The sequence below is a fragment of the Biomphalaria glabrata genome, chromosome 14 (genome assembly GCF_947242115.1).
Source record: "Biomphalaria glabrata chromosome 14, xgBioGlab47.1, whole genome shotgun sequence".
NCBI classification, from domain to species: Eukaryota; Metazoa; Mollusca; class Gastropoda; family Planorbidae; genus Biomphalaria; species Biomphalaria glabrata.
Window position 1 is genome coordinate 2,375,270 of NC_074724.1, and position 19,965 is coordinate 2,395,234.

At 36.8% G+C, this 19,965-nt stretch overlaps 1 protein-coding gene and 1 long non-coding RNA gene across 4 annotated transcripts; one reads left to right on the forward strand and one right to left on the reverse strand.

The window, feature by feature from the left end:
• Positions 1-227: 227 nt before the first annotated feature.
• Positions 228-16,581, reverse strand: LOC106063249 (uncharacterized). 2 transcript variants are annotated; one of them, XR_008774613.1, is made up of 4 exons: positions 16,425-16,581; positions 15,310-15,366; positions 12,971-13,058; positions 228-582 (listed from the first exon to the last, which is right to left on the reverse strand). It is a non-coding gene; the product is annotated as an uncharacterized LOC106063249 (long non-coding RNA). The 2 variants fall into 2 exon arrangements; XR_008774612.1 differs by lacking the exon at positions 228-582 and adding an exon at positions 10,192-10,316.
• On the forward strand, positions 5,840-9,629 carry LOC106069400 (uncharacterized). 2 transcript variants are annotated; one of them, XM_056009741.1, is made up of 4 exons: positions 5,840-6,004; positions 6,473-6,538; positions 7,972-8,442; positions 9,421-9,629. In XM_056009741.1, exons 1-3 carry the CDS (start codon positions 5,855-5,857, stop codon positions 8,437-8,439), a joined length of 684 nt encoding a protein of 227 aa, XP_055865716.1. In that variant the 5' UTR covers positions 5,840-5,854; the 3' UTR covers positions 8,440-8,442; positions 9,421-9,629. The 2 variants fall into 2 exon arrangements, 1 of the variants encoding a protein (XP_055865716.1); XR_008774605.1 differs by having other exon boundaries at positions 5,874-6,004; positions 6,487-6,538.
• Positions 16,582-19,965: the final 3,384 nt, after the last annotated feature.

Sequence of the window (19,965 nt, forward strand, 5' to 3'; positions counted from 1 at the left end):
CATGACTAATTGAAACATTTAGTATAACCATTGTTGTTTTTTTTTTAAAGTATTTTTTTGTGTATTTTAAATATTGGATTTTTTTAGACAATACAGGTCCGCATCGGTAACCTTGGAGAAAGCTATAATCATCTAAAAATTATTCTCGCTATCAGACTAGATGTTAAAACTCAAAAGTTATAATACAAAAACACATACATAAAATTACCAGAAAGACACAAAGATAGATTCACATTTCTTATTCCATATGCTAAGACAAATTCGTGCAAGTGAGTCTTACGAAGTGTCAAGAGAGAATGGAATAGATTGTGTGAACCAGCTAGGATGTACAGTCTACAACTCATTTTAACATGATAATAGCAAGTCTTCTATTCCCGATATTAAGGATGCGTGTAGTGAATCAAATGACTATGCAGGCAGTGCAGACCCAGTTGAGACCTACATATTTTCTCTCATCTCGTGCAGACAAAGCTGTTGTCCTCTGGCGATGTTTTTAATTTCTCTCTCTCTCTCTCTTGACATGCTCAATTAGATAAACACATAGATACGAGACGGTGCAATTATCTTGTATTGAAACAAAGTCTGCAATTAATAAGATAAGATATCCTATGTTTTAAGTTAAACCAAGAAATTGGCATTATTAACTCCAGTTAGGAGCTCTAGGAGATGTCATATTAATAAAATAGAAGTGCTAAGGAAAACATACAATAACAGATTTTCTTTAGAACGAAAACTAACATTGAACTTACTGTACTAACTGAATCTGATACACTTGTGTTTTTTTTAAATATAATACACTTGTCAACATGGAAACAAAGTACACTACGAAGTGTATACTAATAAGGTTTGGGTTTGAGTCCTAAGATTTATGAGAAGCCCCCCCCCCCCAAACCAAAATCTACACTTTTCGCCACATCCAGTGCACCAGTAAAACAGGGCCGGCCTTACAAATTGCGGAGTCCAATATAATGAATGCCTACAAGGTCCCTCTTCTAAGTTTTTTTTTACAGTTAAAACTATTAATTTGAACTAAACCATTATATCCACATTTATTATACAACATGCATATGAAGCAATTTAAATGCAATGGGCGCCAGTGGGTAAATTAAAGTTACGTCAATCGTACGATACACTAAATATGTTAACTCTCTAAAACCTACATCTTTAAAGCCTGTGACAAGAGCCATGACGGATAGTTAGTTGACTGATTCAATTTATAAAGTATAAAGTAATGTACCCCTTTCAGATCTTGTAATCTAGAGGGCAGATGATGTTAAGATCATATGTTTATTAGGCCAGCGGTTAACGAACAGGGTGTTATGTGCACAGCACAACGACCAACCGCCTTTACTTTCCACAACTAAAGCCAGGTACCCATTAGTGGACTCAATGTATTGGGTGGACTCAGGGGCGCCCTAAAAATCCCGGAATTCAAAATGAGTCTTCACCGAGATTCGAACCCAGGACCCCAGGTTCGGAAGCCAAGCGCTTAACCACTCAGCCAACGCGCAATTTGTAATTGAATGTAATTTGCTGGGCCCCATTTTGGAGCAATCGATAAAATTGGCCTAAGCTGGACCTGCAGTGCAGACATAACCATTCTACGCCGTTATTCGATTTACATTTTCTTTTCACTGTCTACGTCTGTCCTCGGCAGTGGATTTTCTTTTGCTCTCAAATGTGTATCCGGCGGCCTTTGATGCCTTCTGCTATGTCAGTTAAAACAGTTTTAAGTCTCTAATGAAAAGTAATATCTATCTTCTTATCTTATCTTATATAATACAGACGTAACTTCAAAAAAGAAGATGATAACGTCCTACGCGTCATGCGTATTCATATCTGAATAATTCTACAACTAATTCGGGAAGCGGGTGGCTGAGCGGCAAAGCGCTTGGCTTCCGAACTGGAAATGCCGGAATCGAATCCTGGAGAAGACTTTTAATTTAAAACTATTTACAATAGGCCTAATAATCTTGTTAATCCACAAGGAAATGTGTCTTACAATGTGTTCATTGCGCCAAACAAAACATTATAACTATAGAAAAACCATAATATAAATTAACACCTGGCTCACTCATAATTTGTATGTGAAATGTTTATATCAGATAGTTCAATTGTATTTAATGGTTTGATCGCCAGGCGACAAAAGAATTTTTGTGCCTGTTTGTCTTTGTTATCGGTGTCTTATATCTCTTTTGTGATGGTAAAATCACTAAGTCCTGACCCATCGGGATCTCTGAGTCCACCCAGCTCTGACATTAGTTCGGGAAAAGTAAAGGCGGTTGGTCACTGTGCTGCAAAGTATTTTTCTGCAGAAACTGATGACTTTGATATCATCTGCCTTAAAGACTGCAAGGTCTGATAGTAGAAACTTTACAACAAACAAAGAACTGTAAACAAAAAGTGCTTCTCAATATTAGCGAGGGTAATTTTACTGGAAATGGTCATCATTCTCAAGATGACCAACACACGAACTACAAAACATCATTTCAATAACCATCTCATGCAATGCAGAATGAACACCGGTGACTATGAAATTCTAACCCATGATCACCCCTAATGGCAAGGAACCGTGAGTGTAGGCGAGGAGGATAGCTGTTAGCAAAGAAAAAAAAGATTAATTCCCCTGTTACGATAGATACTTGAATATAAACAAACTTGAAGTAAGAACACTTTAAGATCATAACAACTTTAATCAGCCATCTTCACTACCAGAGTAGTCTTTCCTATGCATTGGCACATCTCTTCCTACTCTATACAGTATCCCTAAAAGGGGGACAATATGCAATATTATGTGTGTTACTAAAAGGGGCATAACATTCCATCAACGACCCCCCACACACACACACTCACACACACCAAATAAATAAGAGCAAAAGCAGACAAGACAGTGCAATGGCCAAATGTACTTATGTCTGGTATAAGATATTCATTCATTATTCATAAAAAAAAAAGAAAGGACTTTACAGATATTTGAATTCCTTGGAAATGAGAATGTACACTTCTTTCACCAAGAAGTATCAACGTAGCTCTAATTATTTACAGTATATTAGATATTCTACCCTACAAATTGATTACACTAACGATGTATTGTTAGCGTACTGTACAATTGTAAAACAAATTACTAGAAGTAAAATAAAGATAATTATTATTATATTAAAAAACAAAGTAACAGTCATTCTCTGGCATCGCCATTATCGAGCCCGGTTAGAGAGAAATAAAATTCATAGTAGTCTATTTAACAGTGTCCACAGGTTATCCATTTTATTAATATTTTTTTGTAAATCCCTAGTCATTATTGTGCACTCAGACAACAATAACACACTGGTCAGTCTTGGTTTGGTTTGTCAAGGCAAGAATATGGGAGATAATAGAGAATGCAATGAATGTCAGGTTGTCTCCCTTTTTTTAAAAAATGGAAATCATCTTTTGAAATCAAAGTGAATGCTTAAGCCTACATACCAATGGGATAAATAGCAGTCTGCTGATAATTACCTGACACAAATTCACAGTTCTACAATTTTATTTTTTTTATTTTTATTTTTATTTTAATATCTCGTCTTATCCTTTGGTTCCTCTAGGCGAGACTAAATCTGTTCATTGGTAACGATGCAGTGGGTCTCCATTTCCCACAGGTTGCGACGTTTAAGTTCAGTGTTCAGGCCTTTGATGAGAGGTCTCGCTCCAGGCGACCCGGTTCTGAGTGAGTCTCTCTAACATTACTCACGTCTTGCCCATTAGTTTGATGTTCCATTACTGATGGTAGTGATGGTACTGATGGTAGTGATGATACTGATGGCAGTGATGGTACTGATGGTAGTGATAGTACTGATGGAAGTGATGGTACTGATGGTAGTGATGATACTGATGGTAGTGATGATACTGATGGTAGTGATGGTAGTGATGGTACTGATGGTACTGATGGCAGTGATGGTACTGAGGGTACTGACGGTAATGATAGTATTGATGGCAGCGATGGTACTGATGTTGCTGATCGTACTGATGTTGCTGATGACTGTGGTGGTACTTATGTCAGTGATGGTAGTGATGTTAGTGATGATACTGATGGCAGTGATGGTACTGATGGTAGTGATGATACTGATGGTAGTGATGGTACTGAGACTAGTGATAGTACTGATAGTAGTGATGGTACTGATGGTACTGATCGCAGTGATGGTACTGAAGGTACTGATGGTAGTGATGTTACTGATGGAAGTGATGGTACTGATGGTAGTGATGATACTGATGGTAGTGATAATAATGGCAGTGATGATACTGATGGTAGTGATGATACTGATGGTAGCGATGGTACTGAGACTAGTGATGGTACTGATGGTAGTGATGTACTGATGGTACTGATGGCAGTGATGGTACTGAGGGTACTGACGGTAATGATAGTATTGATGGCAGCGATGGTACTGATGTTGCTGATCGTACTGATGTTACTGATGACAGTGATGGTAGTGATATCAGTGATGGTAGTGATGGTAGTGATGGTAGTGATGGTACTGAGGGTAGTGATGGTATTGATGGCAGTGATGGTACTGATGGTAGTGATAGTAGTGATGGTCTTGGCGGAGACGATGGGCCTGTCAGCTTTCAGTTGACTCTGGCTCTCTCTCTCAGACAGGTTAGTGACCTCTAACGAAGCTACTTTCACAAAACCAGATATGTCTCACACAAGGACCAAGAAGAAACAAAGGGTCAAGCATGGGTGTCACCACATCGTTCGCTTTTGGTTCTAGTCTCTAGAGATTTATATTTCATAAGACATGCCTCTCCAAAACACATTCAATCATTAAAGACGGCACCACTGTTACATCAGATCTGGACACAGTGGGCGTCTCCTCTCCGTATAAGACTAGAATGTAAAGATTTGAAAACTCCTTTATTTCAATTGAAGTTTTGGGTGTTTCAAATTATTTGTCCTTACCGAGAAGTACACAGAAGCGTAGTTCTTAAGGCGCTAGTTATATATGTGTGTGTGTATGTATATACGTGTGTGTGTATGTATGTGTGTGTGTATGTATATATGTATGTACGTGTGTGTGTGTATGTATGTATGTACGTGTGTGTGTGTATGTATGTACGTGTGTGTATGTATGTATGTATGTACGTGTGTGTGTGTGTATGTATGTATGTATGTATGTGTGTGTGTATGTGTGTGTATGTATGTTTCCTTTTGTGTATTTCGTTTGTATTTACATCTATATTGTTATTATTCTAGTAGCAATGCTGAGGTGGACAAATGTGGTCAAAATGAATTTCCATTTGTTTGGACCCATTAATAAAAAAAACCAGCAAAGTGCACTAAACAACAAAGTGCACTAAACAACAAAGTGCACTAAACAACAAAGTGCAATAAACAACAAAGTGCACTAAACAACAAAGTGCACTAAACAACAAAGTGCACTAAACAGCAAAGTGCAATAAACAACAAAGTGCACTAAACAAAAAAGTGCACTAAACAGCAAAGTGCACTAAACAACAAAGTGCACTAAACAGCAAAGTGCACTAAACAGCAAAGTGCACTAAACAGCAAAGTGCACTAAACAACAAAGCGCACTAAACAACAAAGTGCACTAAACAACAAAGTGCACTAAACAATAAAGAAATCTCAACTTCCAACCTCTCTTTGTCTCCTCAAATGTCAACAACCCTTTCACCTCTCCCCCCAACCAAAACAAGAATCAGTTTTAGTTGTTACAGAGAAGACCTTAACTACAGCCCAAGTCACAAAATTGTCAAACCAGTTCATATCTTCCCATGATCAAACCTTTTGGTAGATCGACTGGCAGAAGTTGAACGTCTCACAAAGTCGAGATTACAAAAAGAAACATTTATAGATAAGTTTATGGGGCAACAGGTCAGAATTATTACGATACAGACACCAGCTGTGGGAGGAGACTTTTTATTTGTAAAATTTGCTTTCCCTAAATCAAAAATAGTTCTACCTTGTTTATCAACGTATAAGTCTAAGGTATTAGCTAAGGATCTCAGTTTGGTAAGTACATTCAAAATTGTATTTACATAAAACAAGATTCCAGATTTATGAAGGGGATATACACGTGACCTACGACTTAAACCAACACAAGTAAAATTAGCTTGACCTAATAATTCTTTTGATTCCCAGTGGTTATGGTTAAAATGGAGCGTAGGGTCGAAACAGTAGCCTCCTATTGGACTCAAGAGCCGTATTTGGACGTGAAAAAGTCCTTAGTTGGGCCTTTTTTGGGGCTCTTTATAAGTCCAGAATTTCTAAGTTAGTGTTACATATTTCTTGGAGGCCCTAAGTTGAAGCTTGTGTTGCATATAGGTTAATTTGTTATTTTACTCTGTTATGGTCCGTACCCCAAAGCCGGGTCCAGTCCAAGTCTACCATCTTTACTTCCTAGTCTGCTGTTATAGTATAAGATAAATAAGTAATGTTTTGTTTTTTCAAAATGAGAGTTATCTTTTCCTCTATCCGCAGTGTTGTCTTTACAGTGAAATGTTTTGGCTTAGAATCCTAGGGATGACTTTGACTTCGTCTTTTTATGTAAGTAGAAATGTATGTGTGTGTCTATGTACGTGTGTATGTATGTACGTGTGTATGTATGTATGTATGTATGTATATGTGTGTGTGTGAGTGTATGTATGTATGTATGTATGTATGTATCTGTGTATGTGAGTGTATGTATGTATGTATGTATGTATGTATGTATGTATGTATGTATGTATGTATGTATGTGTATATGTATGTATATATGTGTGTATGTATGTACGTGTGTATGTATATATGTGTGTATGTATTTACGGATGTATGTATGTATGTATATATATATATATATGTATGTATGTGTGTGTATGTATGAATGTATGTATGTATGTATGTATGTATGTATGTATGTATGTATGTACGTATGTATGTATATATGTGTGTATGTATGTACGGATGTATGTATGTATGTATATATGTATGTATGTGCGTGTATGTATGTATGTATATATGTATGTATGTATTTGTGTGTGTGTATGTGTGATTGTATGTATGTATGTATGTATGTGTGTGTGTGTGTGAGTGTATGTATGTATGAATGTATGTATATATGTATGTATGTATGTATGTATGTATGTATGTATGTATGTATGTATTTATGTATGTATGTATGTGTGTATGTGTGTATGTATGTATGTGTGTGTGTGAGTGTATGTATGTATGTATGTATGCATGTATGTATGTATGTATGTATGTATGTATGTATGTGTGTAAGTGTATGTATGTATGAGTGTATGTATGTATTTGTGTGTGTATGTGTGAGTGTATGTATGTATGTATGTGTGTATGTATGTATGTATGTGTGTGTGTATGTGTGAGTGTATGTATGTATGAATGTATGTATATATGTATGTATATATGTATGTATGCATGTATGTATGTATGTATGTATGTATGTGTGTATGTATGTATGTATGTGTGAGAGTGTATGTATGTATGTATATATGTATGTATGCATGTATGTATGTATGTATGTATGTATGTATGTATGTATGTATGTATGTATGCACTATGTATGTATGTATGGACTATGTATGTATGTATGTATGTATGTATGTATGTATCTATCTATCTATCTATCTATCTATCTATCTATCTATCTATCTATCTATCTATCTATCTATCTATCTATCTATCTATATATCTATCTATCTGTCTATATGTAACAGCTACTCAAGCTAAAGCATTTCCTTTGAAAGTTAAGATGTTTATCATGTATGTCCAAACTAAGGCCTGCGGGTCATATCCTATCCGTAACATAGTGCTATGCGGCACGCCGACACTTTTACCCACTATGTAAAATAAAGCCACGGGAAATTTATATGGCCAAAAATATTTAGGCATCACTGCATTTTGTTAAGTTCTTAGTCATATAAAAAAAATAATTCGTCCAGATAATTTTCAAATAATTTGTTTTAAAATGTCGTTTCTAGGTCTCAGCATTAAACACTACCACCGCTACCCCGTCACTCTACGACAAGGAAACTCTATTTCTCGTCATCAAAACTGTCCAGCCAATGTTCGTGGCTTTCTTCTCAACCGGCTCGCTTTCCCTGGAATGTTTCAACGCATTCAACTCGGTGGCCGACCCGTGGCTGCAGGCACTTCTCCCAGTCTACTTCACACTGTTTGACACGAACCTGGACGGCAAGCTGACTGCCACCGATGTTTCACCTCTAGGCGTTCTGGTCACGTATGTCTCTTTTCTCATCATGGGCGCTGATCTCGGCAATGATTACGTCATCACGTTAGCGGAATTCAATGTGTTCTTAAACACGGCACCATTTCAACCGAATCAAGTCTTTCAAAACGCCTTGCTGCTGACGTTCCAGAATCTCGACCGAAATGGAGACCAGAGTCTCAGCTATTTAGATATTTTCCTAGCTGGCTCAAGAGGTTAATAGGTAAGTTAAATTTTAGTTTTAGTATTTAATGAATGTGTTTAATTTAGGGGTGCACCGGATTGTTCCTCCGGATCCGGATATTCGGCAAGTTTATCCCCATAATCCGGCTCAGTCCGGATATCGAAAAGTGCTTTTACGGTGCACTCCTAGTTTAATTTTAATTGTAAGGTTTTATGGGTGTATGTGTTTTTCTAATTATATTAATATACTATATAGTGCTATTCACAAACAGTGACTAAGTTGGGAAGATATTTGTATGAAGTTTAAAGAAGATCAAAAACATACGAAACGAGTTTTATCTAGAATTAAGAACCTTTAGTTTCCACTAGTGTAAAGGCATAAGCCCATTGTAAGGTGATTAAAACATACAACTCTGATTAGATTTGTTTTTGAAAAGATGCCACAACCTCAATCTCTGCCGGAATGCATTATCGTGGGGCTATATCTTCACGTGATCTCTAACAGAAAGCTTTGCAGATTTAATTATTTGTAATTACCGATAAACGTTTCTGAACAAAAGTTATTCTTTCTATTCCATTAAAACTTTGGCCGTGAGATAGCTAGGGATTTGGAGACCCGGGGTGCTTGACCTTTTTAGGGACCCCAGCATTTTGACAATCGACAACATCACATGAGATAATGGCGTAATATTTAATGTAAAAACAAGTTTCGGACACTCATTTGTGCCCCCCCCCCCCGCCCTTATGTGGGAGGCAGGGAGGACTTTCACATTCGGACCCCCCCCGGTTCACAGCCCTAGCTACGCCACTGATCTTTGATGTTTTGTGACTACATGAATTTTTTTCTTTTTTCTTTTCGCAAATTTACATAAAATAATATATATATATATATAAATACATAGATATTTCTATTTTAAACATTGTTTGTTTTCTCTCTATAATTTTATAGCAATCACATTCTTTTTTTTGTAACAACGGATATATTAGTAGGCCTATCTTTTTTGTTTCTGTTCCACAGACAACTATAAACCTTATCAGTCTTGTAGTCCGTAGTCTGGATATTGCACGGACACTTAGCCGAACATCTTGTTCTATCAATTGTGTTGTCAACTTACGTATTTTACGAAAATAAAACATCTAGGAACTTGTAATGCAAGTTGTAATGAAAATTTGCTACTAAAGTGGGGCCATATGTTATATTCTGATTACATTCAGTAAGGAAATGAAGACTTCTGTCTGTAGTCACTCAAGTCACTTTTCTGTGAGTTGTGTTGGTTCTCTTTTGACTTAGTCACTGTCTTAGTTGAGACTGAACACAACCTAATATTTATACATTAAACACAATCTAAACTTTAAACATTTAACACAATCTAAAATTTAAGCATTGAAAGCAACCTAATATTTGAAAACTAAACACAACCTAAATCTAAATACAACCTAAATCTAAACACAACCTAATATTTATACATTAAACACAATGTAAAATTTAAGCATTGAAAGCAACCTAATATTTAAACATTAAACACAACCTAATATTTGTAAACTAAACATAACCTAAACCTAAACACAACGTAATATTTGAAAACTAAACACTACTTAATCTAAACACCACCTTATATTTGAAGACTGAACACAACCTAATATTTGAGTGCTAAAACTAAAACTTAACCACTCTAGCGAATCTAATAACCACACGATACTACAAACAAACTTACTAAACGACGATACATAGTTAGATTTGAAATATCCAATCATTAGAGGAATACACAAAACAAATTATGTTTGATGGTATGTATATTGTTTTTTTTTATTAGCAATATTAATTACATCCATAGGTCATAGGTTAATGAATGAAAACTAGAATGTTTCTTTAAGGTCTTGAGATAGGAAGTCCATAGAAAGTCTGTCGGAAGTCTGTAGATTGGTTAGATCATATTTTACAACTAAGTACGCAGAAACAGATGACCTGTACATCATCTGCCATATAGACCACAAGGTTTGAAAGGGAAAGTTTGTTATTATTACTTAGAAATAGGGTCAAACAAATAATTGTATAATAAAATATTAGAAAAGTTTTTAAATAATAAAACAATGAATAACATTTTTAAATATAATTTTAAAAAAGTAATTTTAGTACTTACTTCTTAAGCCATCTCTCGTTACATTAAAATATAAACTAAGTTTTAAATATTTGCAAATAGACTATATGTACAAGATTCTGAATTATCAAATGATTCCTTCATAATCTTCTAATCATTGTGCGATCGCTCACTTAATTACATTACATCTGCTAATTATATTAATATAACACTGGCTGTTTAAGACTATAAGACAGATTGATAGGTGCCTACTGGAGGCAGTAATGAGATTGTTATAATGTAAACTGTTACGTAAAAGAGGTTCCGCAAGGTTGTCATTGCCGGAAGTGGTAATGGATGTAAGCACTCCCCTACCTATAAAATGCTTCCTAATGGCATGCGTCTCAAATAGCCTCTGACAACCAGTCCAACTCCTGGCCTTCACGTGTGGCTCAGGAATTGAGTCCGGCGGAACTATTCTCACTAACAGGAGAAGGGGCAAAGGCGAGTAACTGGCGTTTTAACCAGTAAGCTTAGGCAGGAGGGGCTGGCTACCCACCTGAGAGAAGAAAACCCCTGAATTCAAGCCTCTGTTGCCTTGCAGCTATATCCAATCATGGGAAAGGCTTCGGTAGTCAACCCTGAGAAAAATCAGGAGCTGGCGACCGTAAAGCAGTTTGCAGCACCCAGTGCTACACCCTGGTAGAAACTGCCACCCCAAACAGTATGGGCACTGCCGTTCCTTTGGATACATCAGCTGAGTGGAGTGGGGGAAACTGATGTGTGGGCGACATCGTTCTGACCTCAACTTATGCCCAGACATTCATCTCATTTCCATGATTTGATCCATAGTCGCTTCGCGACTGAAGGAGGCCATATATAATATAATATAATATAATATAATATAATATAATATAATATAATATAATATAATATAATATAATATAATATAATATAATATAATATAATATAATATAATACTGTTATGACTTTGCCATGCGCACCGCCATCCAAGATAGTGCAGAAAGAAGGTGCGCACTGTCAGTGACCAGACAAGTCAGATGTTGACATAAGAGACTAACGATTTCCGCCCAAGGAGAGAGCCAATATGGAGATGCTGTACTCAAGGAAAATGTCCTTTGTGTTTGTCATGTCTCAGTGTAAATAAACGTCAATGTCCGCGTTGAGTTGCCTCACTTAAGTTATTACAATACATTAAAGAATGCAAGAGAAACGTCTTAATTGAAATAAAAGCCAACCCCATAAACTTTTTTACTATCGCAATGGACCCTAAATGACGGAAAAACAATTACATTTTGGTTCTAATTAGGCCAAAACATACATCTCTTACGTGCAATCGTCATGCATTTTAAAAAGTTATAGACATTTTTTTCGCAAGAGATAATAAAATATATAAATATACTTAATTCTCAAGATTAAAAAACAAAAAACTCAATATAATTAGCTTATAAAATATAGACGTAATTTAACAACAGCAAGAGATTGGTACTCCGGTACTTTATAATACTCTTTGATATTGGTAACTGGGAGTGAAGTTTGATAATGTGTACTAGATTTTTACTCGGTTAGTTAAAAGTTTGTAAGGTTTACTATCACGTATCTGTGCTTTGTCTCTACTTACAAAGAGTTATGACAAAAATATAATCGTTCAGACTCAATGAAGTAAGAAATCAATGTATAATTTACTAGAGCACCATTTGTAATTAGTAAGTTACACATTATAGTAGTTATAGTACCTCCTGGCAGAACCTGCGACGCCGCTGACCCCAAACTGTATAGGCACTTTGGATTCATCAGCTGCGTGGAAAGGGGGGAATTGTTGTGTGGGCGACATCGTTCCGACCACAGCTAATGCCCAGGCATTCATCTCATTTCCATGATTTGATCCATAGTCGCTTCGCGACTGAAGGAGGCCATAGAGAGTAGAGAGTACCTCAAAGTCACTATCTAAAAAAAATGTCAAATGTGTTACGTGTTTCGGATGTTCCTTCAGAGTTGAAGATCATGTATTTCCTGGTCCAAACCTCCCGCTGGAAGACGATGAGATAGCAGCGGGCAGGGTTTGAACAAGGGACTATGGGACAACAGTCCAGCGCGTATACCACACGACCAGGCAACCAAATATAAACAACAAGTGCAGCAACAGCTCGTTGCCATATCACAGGTCTGACGTCATGACAGGTGGAGTGGCAACGGGCTATTGGGCTAAAACGCCAACAGGTTCTTCGGGCATACTATAAGGATCGGGCCCCAGCTTAATATTAAAAGAGATTTTATCCGGGAGCTAAATTTCATTAAATCATCAAGAACTTTTCGTCGAAAAAAAACTCGCAATTCATTAACGCGGTAATTAAGTTGTGAATATTTTAAATCCTGATCTATTTTAGACGTCCAAGTCATTGTACCAGTAAAATAGATCTGTAGTTTGTCATTTTCACGTTTGTTTTTGTAAAAAAAAAATATTCTTACCATTTAATCTAGAGATTTTTATCAGAATTTTCAGGATTTAATGAGCTATCCCTTGTTGATAACTGCCTTCTTTTCTCCAAGTAACCGTCTGAAATGATTAACATTATGTCTATAAACATATACAATCAATGCAGTGGCGTAGCTAGTGTTGTAGGGATGGGGATTCAATTTGAAAATTCCCCCACGACCCAAGTGAGTGTCCAAAATTTGTTTTTACATTGAATATTACGTCATTATCTCATGTCATGATGTCGAATGTCAAAATGCAGGGGCCCCTAAGGAGGTTAAGTTCTCTGGGCTCTCAAATGCTTAGCTACGCCACTGCACGTGATTACTATTTATCTAGTCTCTTTCTCTCTCTCTCTCTCTCATTCTTCCTCTCTTATATATAACAAAAGCTTATTTTACTGGGACGCTCGTTATGCATAGAGTTACCAGACACAAGAACATTCAGAGGAGGACAAAAAGGAGGACAAGACCTTACAAGGGAGGACACAAAAAAAAAGTCAAAGTGAACTTTTAAAAACAAGAGCTAGGATCACACTGTATTTAATAAAACATCTCAAAGACTGTAAAACTTCGAAGTCTCTGACACATCTTTCCAAAGTAGTATATTTATATATATATATATATATATATTGTTCGTCCATCGTGGTTCGATAATGACCACTTTTGTCATCCAGTAGTACATTATTGGTGTAAACGTACTTGTGGAACTCAGGGCCGGCTTCAGGCCACTGCAACCTATGCGGTCGCAGTGAGCCCCGCACTTCCATAGGCCCCGCGCTAACTCTAGGTATAACTTTTATATATAATAACAGGTTTTCTGCCGAGTGTCCGTGTCCACCGGAAGTGAAAGCAAAATCAAATTCTAAGTTTAACCCCGAGTCTCAATCCCCGGTCAGACAGGGTGGCGTGAAGGAGAAGAACACACCGTTCACCCCAGGCCGGTAGAAGGGAGCTCTTGTTCGCTTTTACTGACCTTAGAGTTCCAAGTGCGATACACAACTCTACATGACAATTTCAGATTGGTGAGTCCGTGTCATTAATCCAGAAGATAGAAATAATAACACGAAAACATTCATTTATTGAGAAAAAGCGGGAAGTTTTTATACTTTAGGCCAGCTATTCTCAAACTTTTGACTAAAGTGTAACCTTTTATAATGTTTGTAACGCTGAGTACCCCTCGCCTTGCGTCTATGAGAAGAATGAGCTTAATAAATGAGTATTAAAAAAAATCGGCATAGTTTATGAGGTGCAACACGTACCCTCTCCAAAGTCTTCCCGTACCCCTGTGAGTATGGGTAACCCCACTTTGGGAACCACTGCTTTAAGCCAATGCCTGCCCGACGGAGGACAGGGCCTCAAAAAGGAGATCGTAGTCCCCTTATGCGGGAAAGTTTGGTAACTTTAGTTATTTATAGAAACAAAACTTTTGTCCCTGTACGTCTTATATGAACTGGAACTCGAAATAGAGCATTTAACTCTTTCTCTCCTAAATTGACGATACAATGGTTGATTTGACCTCATTAAAGTAAATCAATGTTTAATGGTATAAAACTTTACTTTGTTTTATATAAAAAGAGCCTGCATTCCCCTTTAGTTCTAGACCAAATAAAATACTTTATAACAAACGAGAAAGTTATTCAAGTTTTGTCAGAACAGAGTACAAGAAAATACTAATGAGAAAATGAAGAATTCCATCGGATCATGGACCATAATTGCGGAGAGAAAGAGTTAAATTCGTTTCTTTTGTGAACCAAAAACATTAGAAACTCAGATTTAATTAGGCCAATAGATTTACTCGTGATTTTTATTTATTTATTTTTGAAGTCATAAGTCATTAAATAAAACCATAAGAGAGAAAGAGGGGTACGGTGGCTAAGTAGTTAAGCACTTGGTTTCCGAACGTGAGGTACTGCGTTCGAATTTTGTGAAGACTAGGATTTTGAATTTAGGGATTTTTATGGTGCCCCTGAGTGAGGCTGAGTCCAACCAAGTCTAATGGGTACTGACTTAAGCTGGAGAAAGTAGGGGCGGTTGGTCATTGTGATGGCCACATGAAATCCTGCTCGTTGACTTTTGTCCAAAGAAACAGATGACCTTAACATAATCTGTTCTAGAGATCGTACGGTCTGAAAGGGAACTTTACTTTCATTTTATATGAGTAAGAGATAGAAAGATACAAAATCTAATTTGGTTCCCTTCGAGACCAATTTATAAAGTATGTGTCTGAAGTGATATTTTTAAATAACTGTAAGAAGCTCAAATATAATTTGTTTCAACAAGGCTATATGAAACGTTTATACGTTTGTGCAATAACAAAAACACACTTTTACCTTGATTTGCAGGAACTAATTTTATAAAAATTTGCATGCGAGTTTTCAAGTTTATTTCTGAAATGATAAACAATTTATATGTAAATATTGAAAAATAGTGACAAAATTTTACATCTAACTAAATAATTTCTCATATTTTGTTAGGGACTATGAATAATTGTGTAGTTTCCATTCGATCTGAATAAATGAAGTGGGAGAATTAACTTTTACAAGAATTGTACCAGACAAACAGAGTAAGTTGATATAATAATAATAATAATAATAATGATAAGGCTTGTCTTCAACTCCTATGAGTAATGAGGAATCTAGTGTTTTCGGTGGCTACGCAGCCCCAGGTGTGACCTACATATTTTGCCATTCTTGGCGTGCAATCAGGTGTTTTCTTCTATGCCAGCTAGGGAAAGTTTGCGCCTAAGTTGGTCTTTAATGTAATTCCATGGGGCACCTCTGTTATTTCTACCACCCTTAGGCTCAAGTTCTGTAAAAACAGGCAAAGGTGATGCCCGATTGATATGAACTAACACAAACTAAACCAGCAGTTGCACTATTTTATATAGAGATTGTTATTAGTGTCCCTAAAGCATGAATGACGTATCACAGATAGTGGGGAATACAAAATTTTAATATTAAAACTTGTTTATGAACATTTGGGGGAGGGGTGTCATTGGTTATAGTAACACTAAACACTGACCTATAACCTATGGGCTACCTGTGATGTGGCAGATCTGTGACGTAGTAACCTATGGGCTACCTGTGACGTGGCAGACCTTTGACGTAACAGCTTATTGGCTACATGTGACGTGGCAGACCTGCGACGTAGCAGCTTATGGGCTACCCGTGACGTGGCAGATCTTCGACGTAGCAGCTTATGGGCTACCTGTGACGTGGCATATATTCGACGTGGCAGACCTGTTCGACCTGTGACGTGGCAGACCTGTGACGTAACATTATATAAGTTATCTGTGACGTGGCAGACCTGTGCAGTAACAATATATAAGCTACCTGTGACGTGGCAGACCTGTGACGTAGTATAGAGCTATTGCTATTGACTGCCGTCAATTACAGGACATTTGAAAGATAAAGTTTACATCAGATAGGTATTTTATTGTACTAACCGTTATCGTCTCGTTGAACTGCATCAGCATAAGTCAACACTAAGCAGCAAGACAACACCAAAATCAACATCATGTTTATAGAAGTCTGCGTAAGATAAACGTCAAGATAAACCAATAAAGTGTCTAATTTCATTGAGCTATTCATCCACAGATAACTAATCATGAATACTATTATTTATATACATAACTTTCAAAATATGTGTAAAGTGAGGAACAGCTCTCCATTAGCTCTCTGCGCTTAATGAATAGAAAACAGGAACTAAAATAGAAGAGTAAAGAAACCGATATTTGACATATGCTGGTACTTTGACATTTGTTGACAACATTTTAATGGCTTATTGATATAAGAATTCTGTAGTTGTAAATTTAGTCCAGATCGAAATCTATAGTGTAGCTCCGATAATCTGAACTTCAATAAGACGGAAAGTCCGCTTAATCCGAAACCGGATTTTACAAATAATATTTATATTTAGTAATATTTTAGTAATATAGAAAACTTCTTTGAAAACTTCTTCTTATATATATCATGTATCAATGTGTAATCATAAATCACGATTTATTTTTAATCAAATACATATATCCAGTTAACTTTGTCTTCTTTGTCCTCCTTTTTGTCCTTCTTTTGGGCTTGGAGCTGTCTGGTAGCATAGTAATGAACAAAAACTGGGTGGTGGCTTCCGTACAGAGAAGTCTCAGGTTCAAATTGCGGTGAAGACTGAGATTTTGAGTTTCGGGGATTTTTTTAGAAAACCTTGAGATAGATAAAGGCGGTTGATCGTTAACCTGACCACAAGACACCCTCGTTAACCGTGGGCCATAGCCACAGATGACCTTTACATCATCTGCCCATTAGACCGCAAGGTCTGAAATACGATCTCGACTCGAGCAGAATTGTGTTTGCCTGCATCAGCAGCTCGGAAGTATATAGCCTATTATCATGATTCTTTTTTTTTTATCGGAACAAAAGTAAATGCAAAAAAGATACATTAATATAAAAATTTGGATCAAGGTTCTTATCCCAAAGACAATTTATATATTTTTTTTTTATTTTTTTTTTTACAAAATATATAAATTACAATGCTCATTAAGTCTTCGTAATAAAGAAGCTGTGTTTAATATTGTATTGAAATACTCAGTTTTATTATCAAACATAGAGATTATAATCTTGTTAGAAGAAATTATTAACATTGAGATGTAATTGTGTCACTTTGTTGACTAGTGTATACTACATAGTGTATACACCCTTTCAGTGGTGCAGGAATTTACCTACTTGGGTTCAACAATTGTCAGTAACCTAGACTTAGACATCGAGCTGACAAAAAGGATAGGAAAAGCTACCACAGCATTGGCAAAACTCTCCAAGCGCGTCTGGGAAAATGGTAAATTGACCACAGCGACCAAAATCCTAGTCTACAATGCCTGTGTTGTGAGCACTCTCCTTTATGGCAGTGAAAGCTGGTCAACATACATGTACCAAGAGCACAGATTGAATAGTTTCCACTTGCGCTGCCTCAGACGCATAATGGGCATCTCTTGGAGGGACCATGTCTCCAATCAGGAAGTTTTGAGATTGGCCAATATGAACAGCATGTATGCTCTCCTGACACAAAGAAGATTACGCTGGCTCGGACATGTCACCCGCATGCCAGATGGTAGAATCCCGAAAGATATCTTATATGCTGAGCTTGTGGAAGGAGTCAGACCCAAGGGCCGCCCAAGACTAACATATAGAGATGTCTGCAAGCGAGACATGAGAGCCTCAGGCATCAGTGAAAGTATGTGGGAAAACATAGCCAAAGACCGGAGTGCATGGAGACAGACTGTGCGTGCTGGGACAACCCTTGATGAGAACAAAAGAATTGAAGCGGCTTTAATCAAGAGGGAAAAAAGAAAGCTGCCCTGTCTGCTAGCCCTAAATCAGAGGCATACACATGTACGAATTGTGGCAAAGTCTGCCGTTCTAGAATTGGCTTGATTAGCCACACCAGATTCTGCCCCGTCTCAAGATTAAGCCAAAACCAGTGACTCACTTGGGCGCATCCATTGCCTTTCGAGACAAAAGGAGCCATATTGTATACTACAGAGACAATTTAAAAAAAAATTAAAATGCGTAAAAAAGCTTAAAATCTGAAAAAGTATAGAAATATGTTTATCTGTTTACTTACCAAAATACTTACCCTTCCTATCATTGTAACAGTTTATGTAAGTATTACTAAGTATATGTTTATAATTAGAAGTCGGCTGTTAGTTTATTATATTCTTGTAACTGTATTGACGACATGATAGGTTTAACTATATTCGATCAGTTGACACTGTAGGTTTAACTGTATTCGATCAGTTGACACTGTAGGTTTAACTATATTCGATCAGTTGACACTGTAGGTTTAACTGTATTCGATCAGTTGACACTGTAGGTTTAACTGTATTCGATCAGTTGACATTGTAGGTTTAACTGTATTCGATCAGTTAACACGTGTAACACAGGTCAATAATACTGATCAGCTTGCTTGGACAAGGGGAGAGCACTAGTATAAACTTTATATATGACCCGTGATATTATCATGTGATCGAAATCATTCAGGAACCAGAGACAATGTGCAAAACCATTCGCTTGGTCTCGATGTAAGAGAGGCAATTCCGTTCAGACAGTGAGAATGCAGCAGTGCGGGTCCAGGAGTGGATCAAGGGTATAGCAGTACGGCAATGTACAGAGAAGTATGTAAAGTTAGTGTTTGATGTTATTAATTAGCTATTAATGTATCAGATTATTTTTTTTTAACTCTTGTTGTCAAATTCTCGTGTCAGATGTGTTGAGCAGTGTTTACAGAAGTCTGGAGAGTGACAATCGTTACAATATATGTCTCCCTCTGTCTCGGAAGACAATAAATGAGTCACTGGCTCGTCTTTAAGACGAGGCAGAATCTGGAGGGACTGATCAAGGGGTCAAAGGTGATCTATGCGTCATGGTCGTAAACATATATTTTTATTAAACTTTAACCTCAAAAGCAGAAACATTCAAGATTTTTATATGCGTTTAATATATTTGTTTACTAAGCCTAATTGTATCTAATCTCTATTTAGATTGAACTTCGGAGACCGAAGACATTAAAAATAGAAGAAATTTTTGAAAGTTTTTGGAAGCTATGAAAATTACGACCTTCTGTTGGTGTTATTCATCTGTGTAGAAAGACTTTCTGCTCTGGAAACAAAAACAAAAAATAAACAATTTAATTAAATAGATAATAAAGTATTACAAAACATTAAAAAACAACTGTTGACATTTCCTGCTACTTAGACCAAAAAAAAATGTATAAATGCTAAAAAATGACTTTAAGTTTGATTGGTCTCTTAAAATCTCTAAATAGTAAACACCAGTAGTCTACAATGTATCTAACAGAGCCAAAGAGAAAAACTTAGGCGTTAGCTATGGTCAGAACGATGTCGCTCAAAGATCAGTTGCCCCCCCCTCCCCCCCCCCCCCCCCCCCCCCCAAAAAAAAAAAGCCATTAATTCCACAAGAACGGTAAATAGCCAATACAGT

Bases quoted from the DNA above. Each gene is read 5' to 3' on its own strand.
- LOC106069400 (XM_056009741.1), top strand. From the start codon at position 5,855: ATGGGGCAACAGGTCAGAATTATTACGATACAGACACCAGCTGTGGGA. The intron at 6,005-6,472 runs GTAAGTACATTC...CTCTATCCGCAG, and splicing joins TAGCTAAGGATCTCAGTTTG to TGTTGTCTTTACAGTGAAAT. The intron at 6,539-7,971 runs GTAAGTAGAAAT...TGTCGTTTCTAG, and splicing joins CTTTGACTTCGTCTTTTTAT to GTCTCAGCATTAAACACTAC.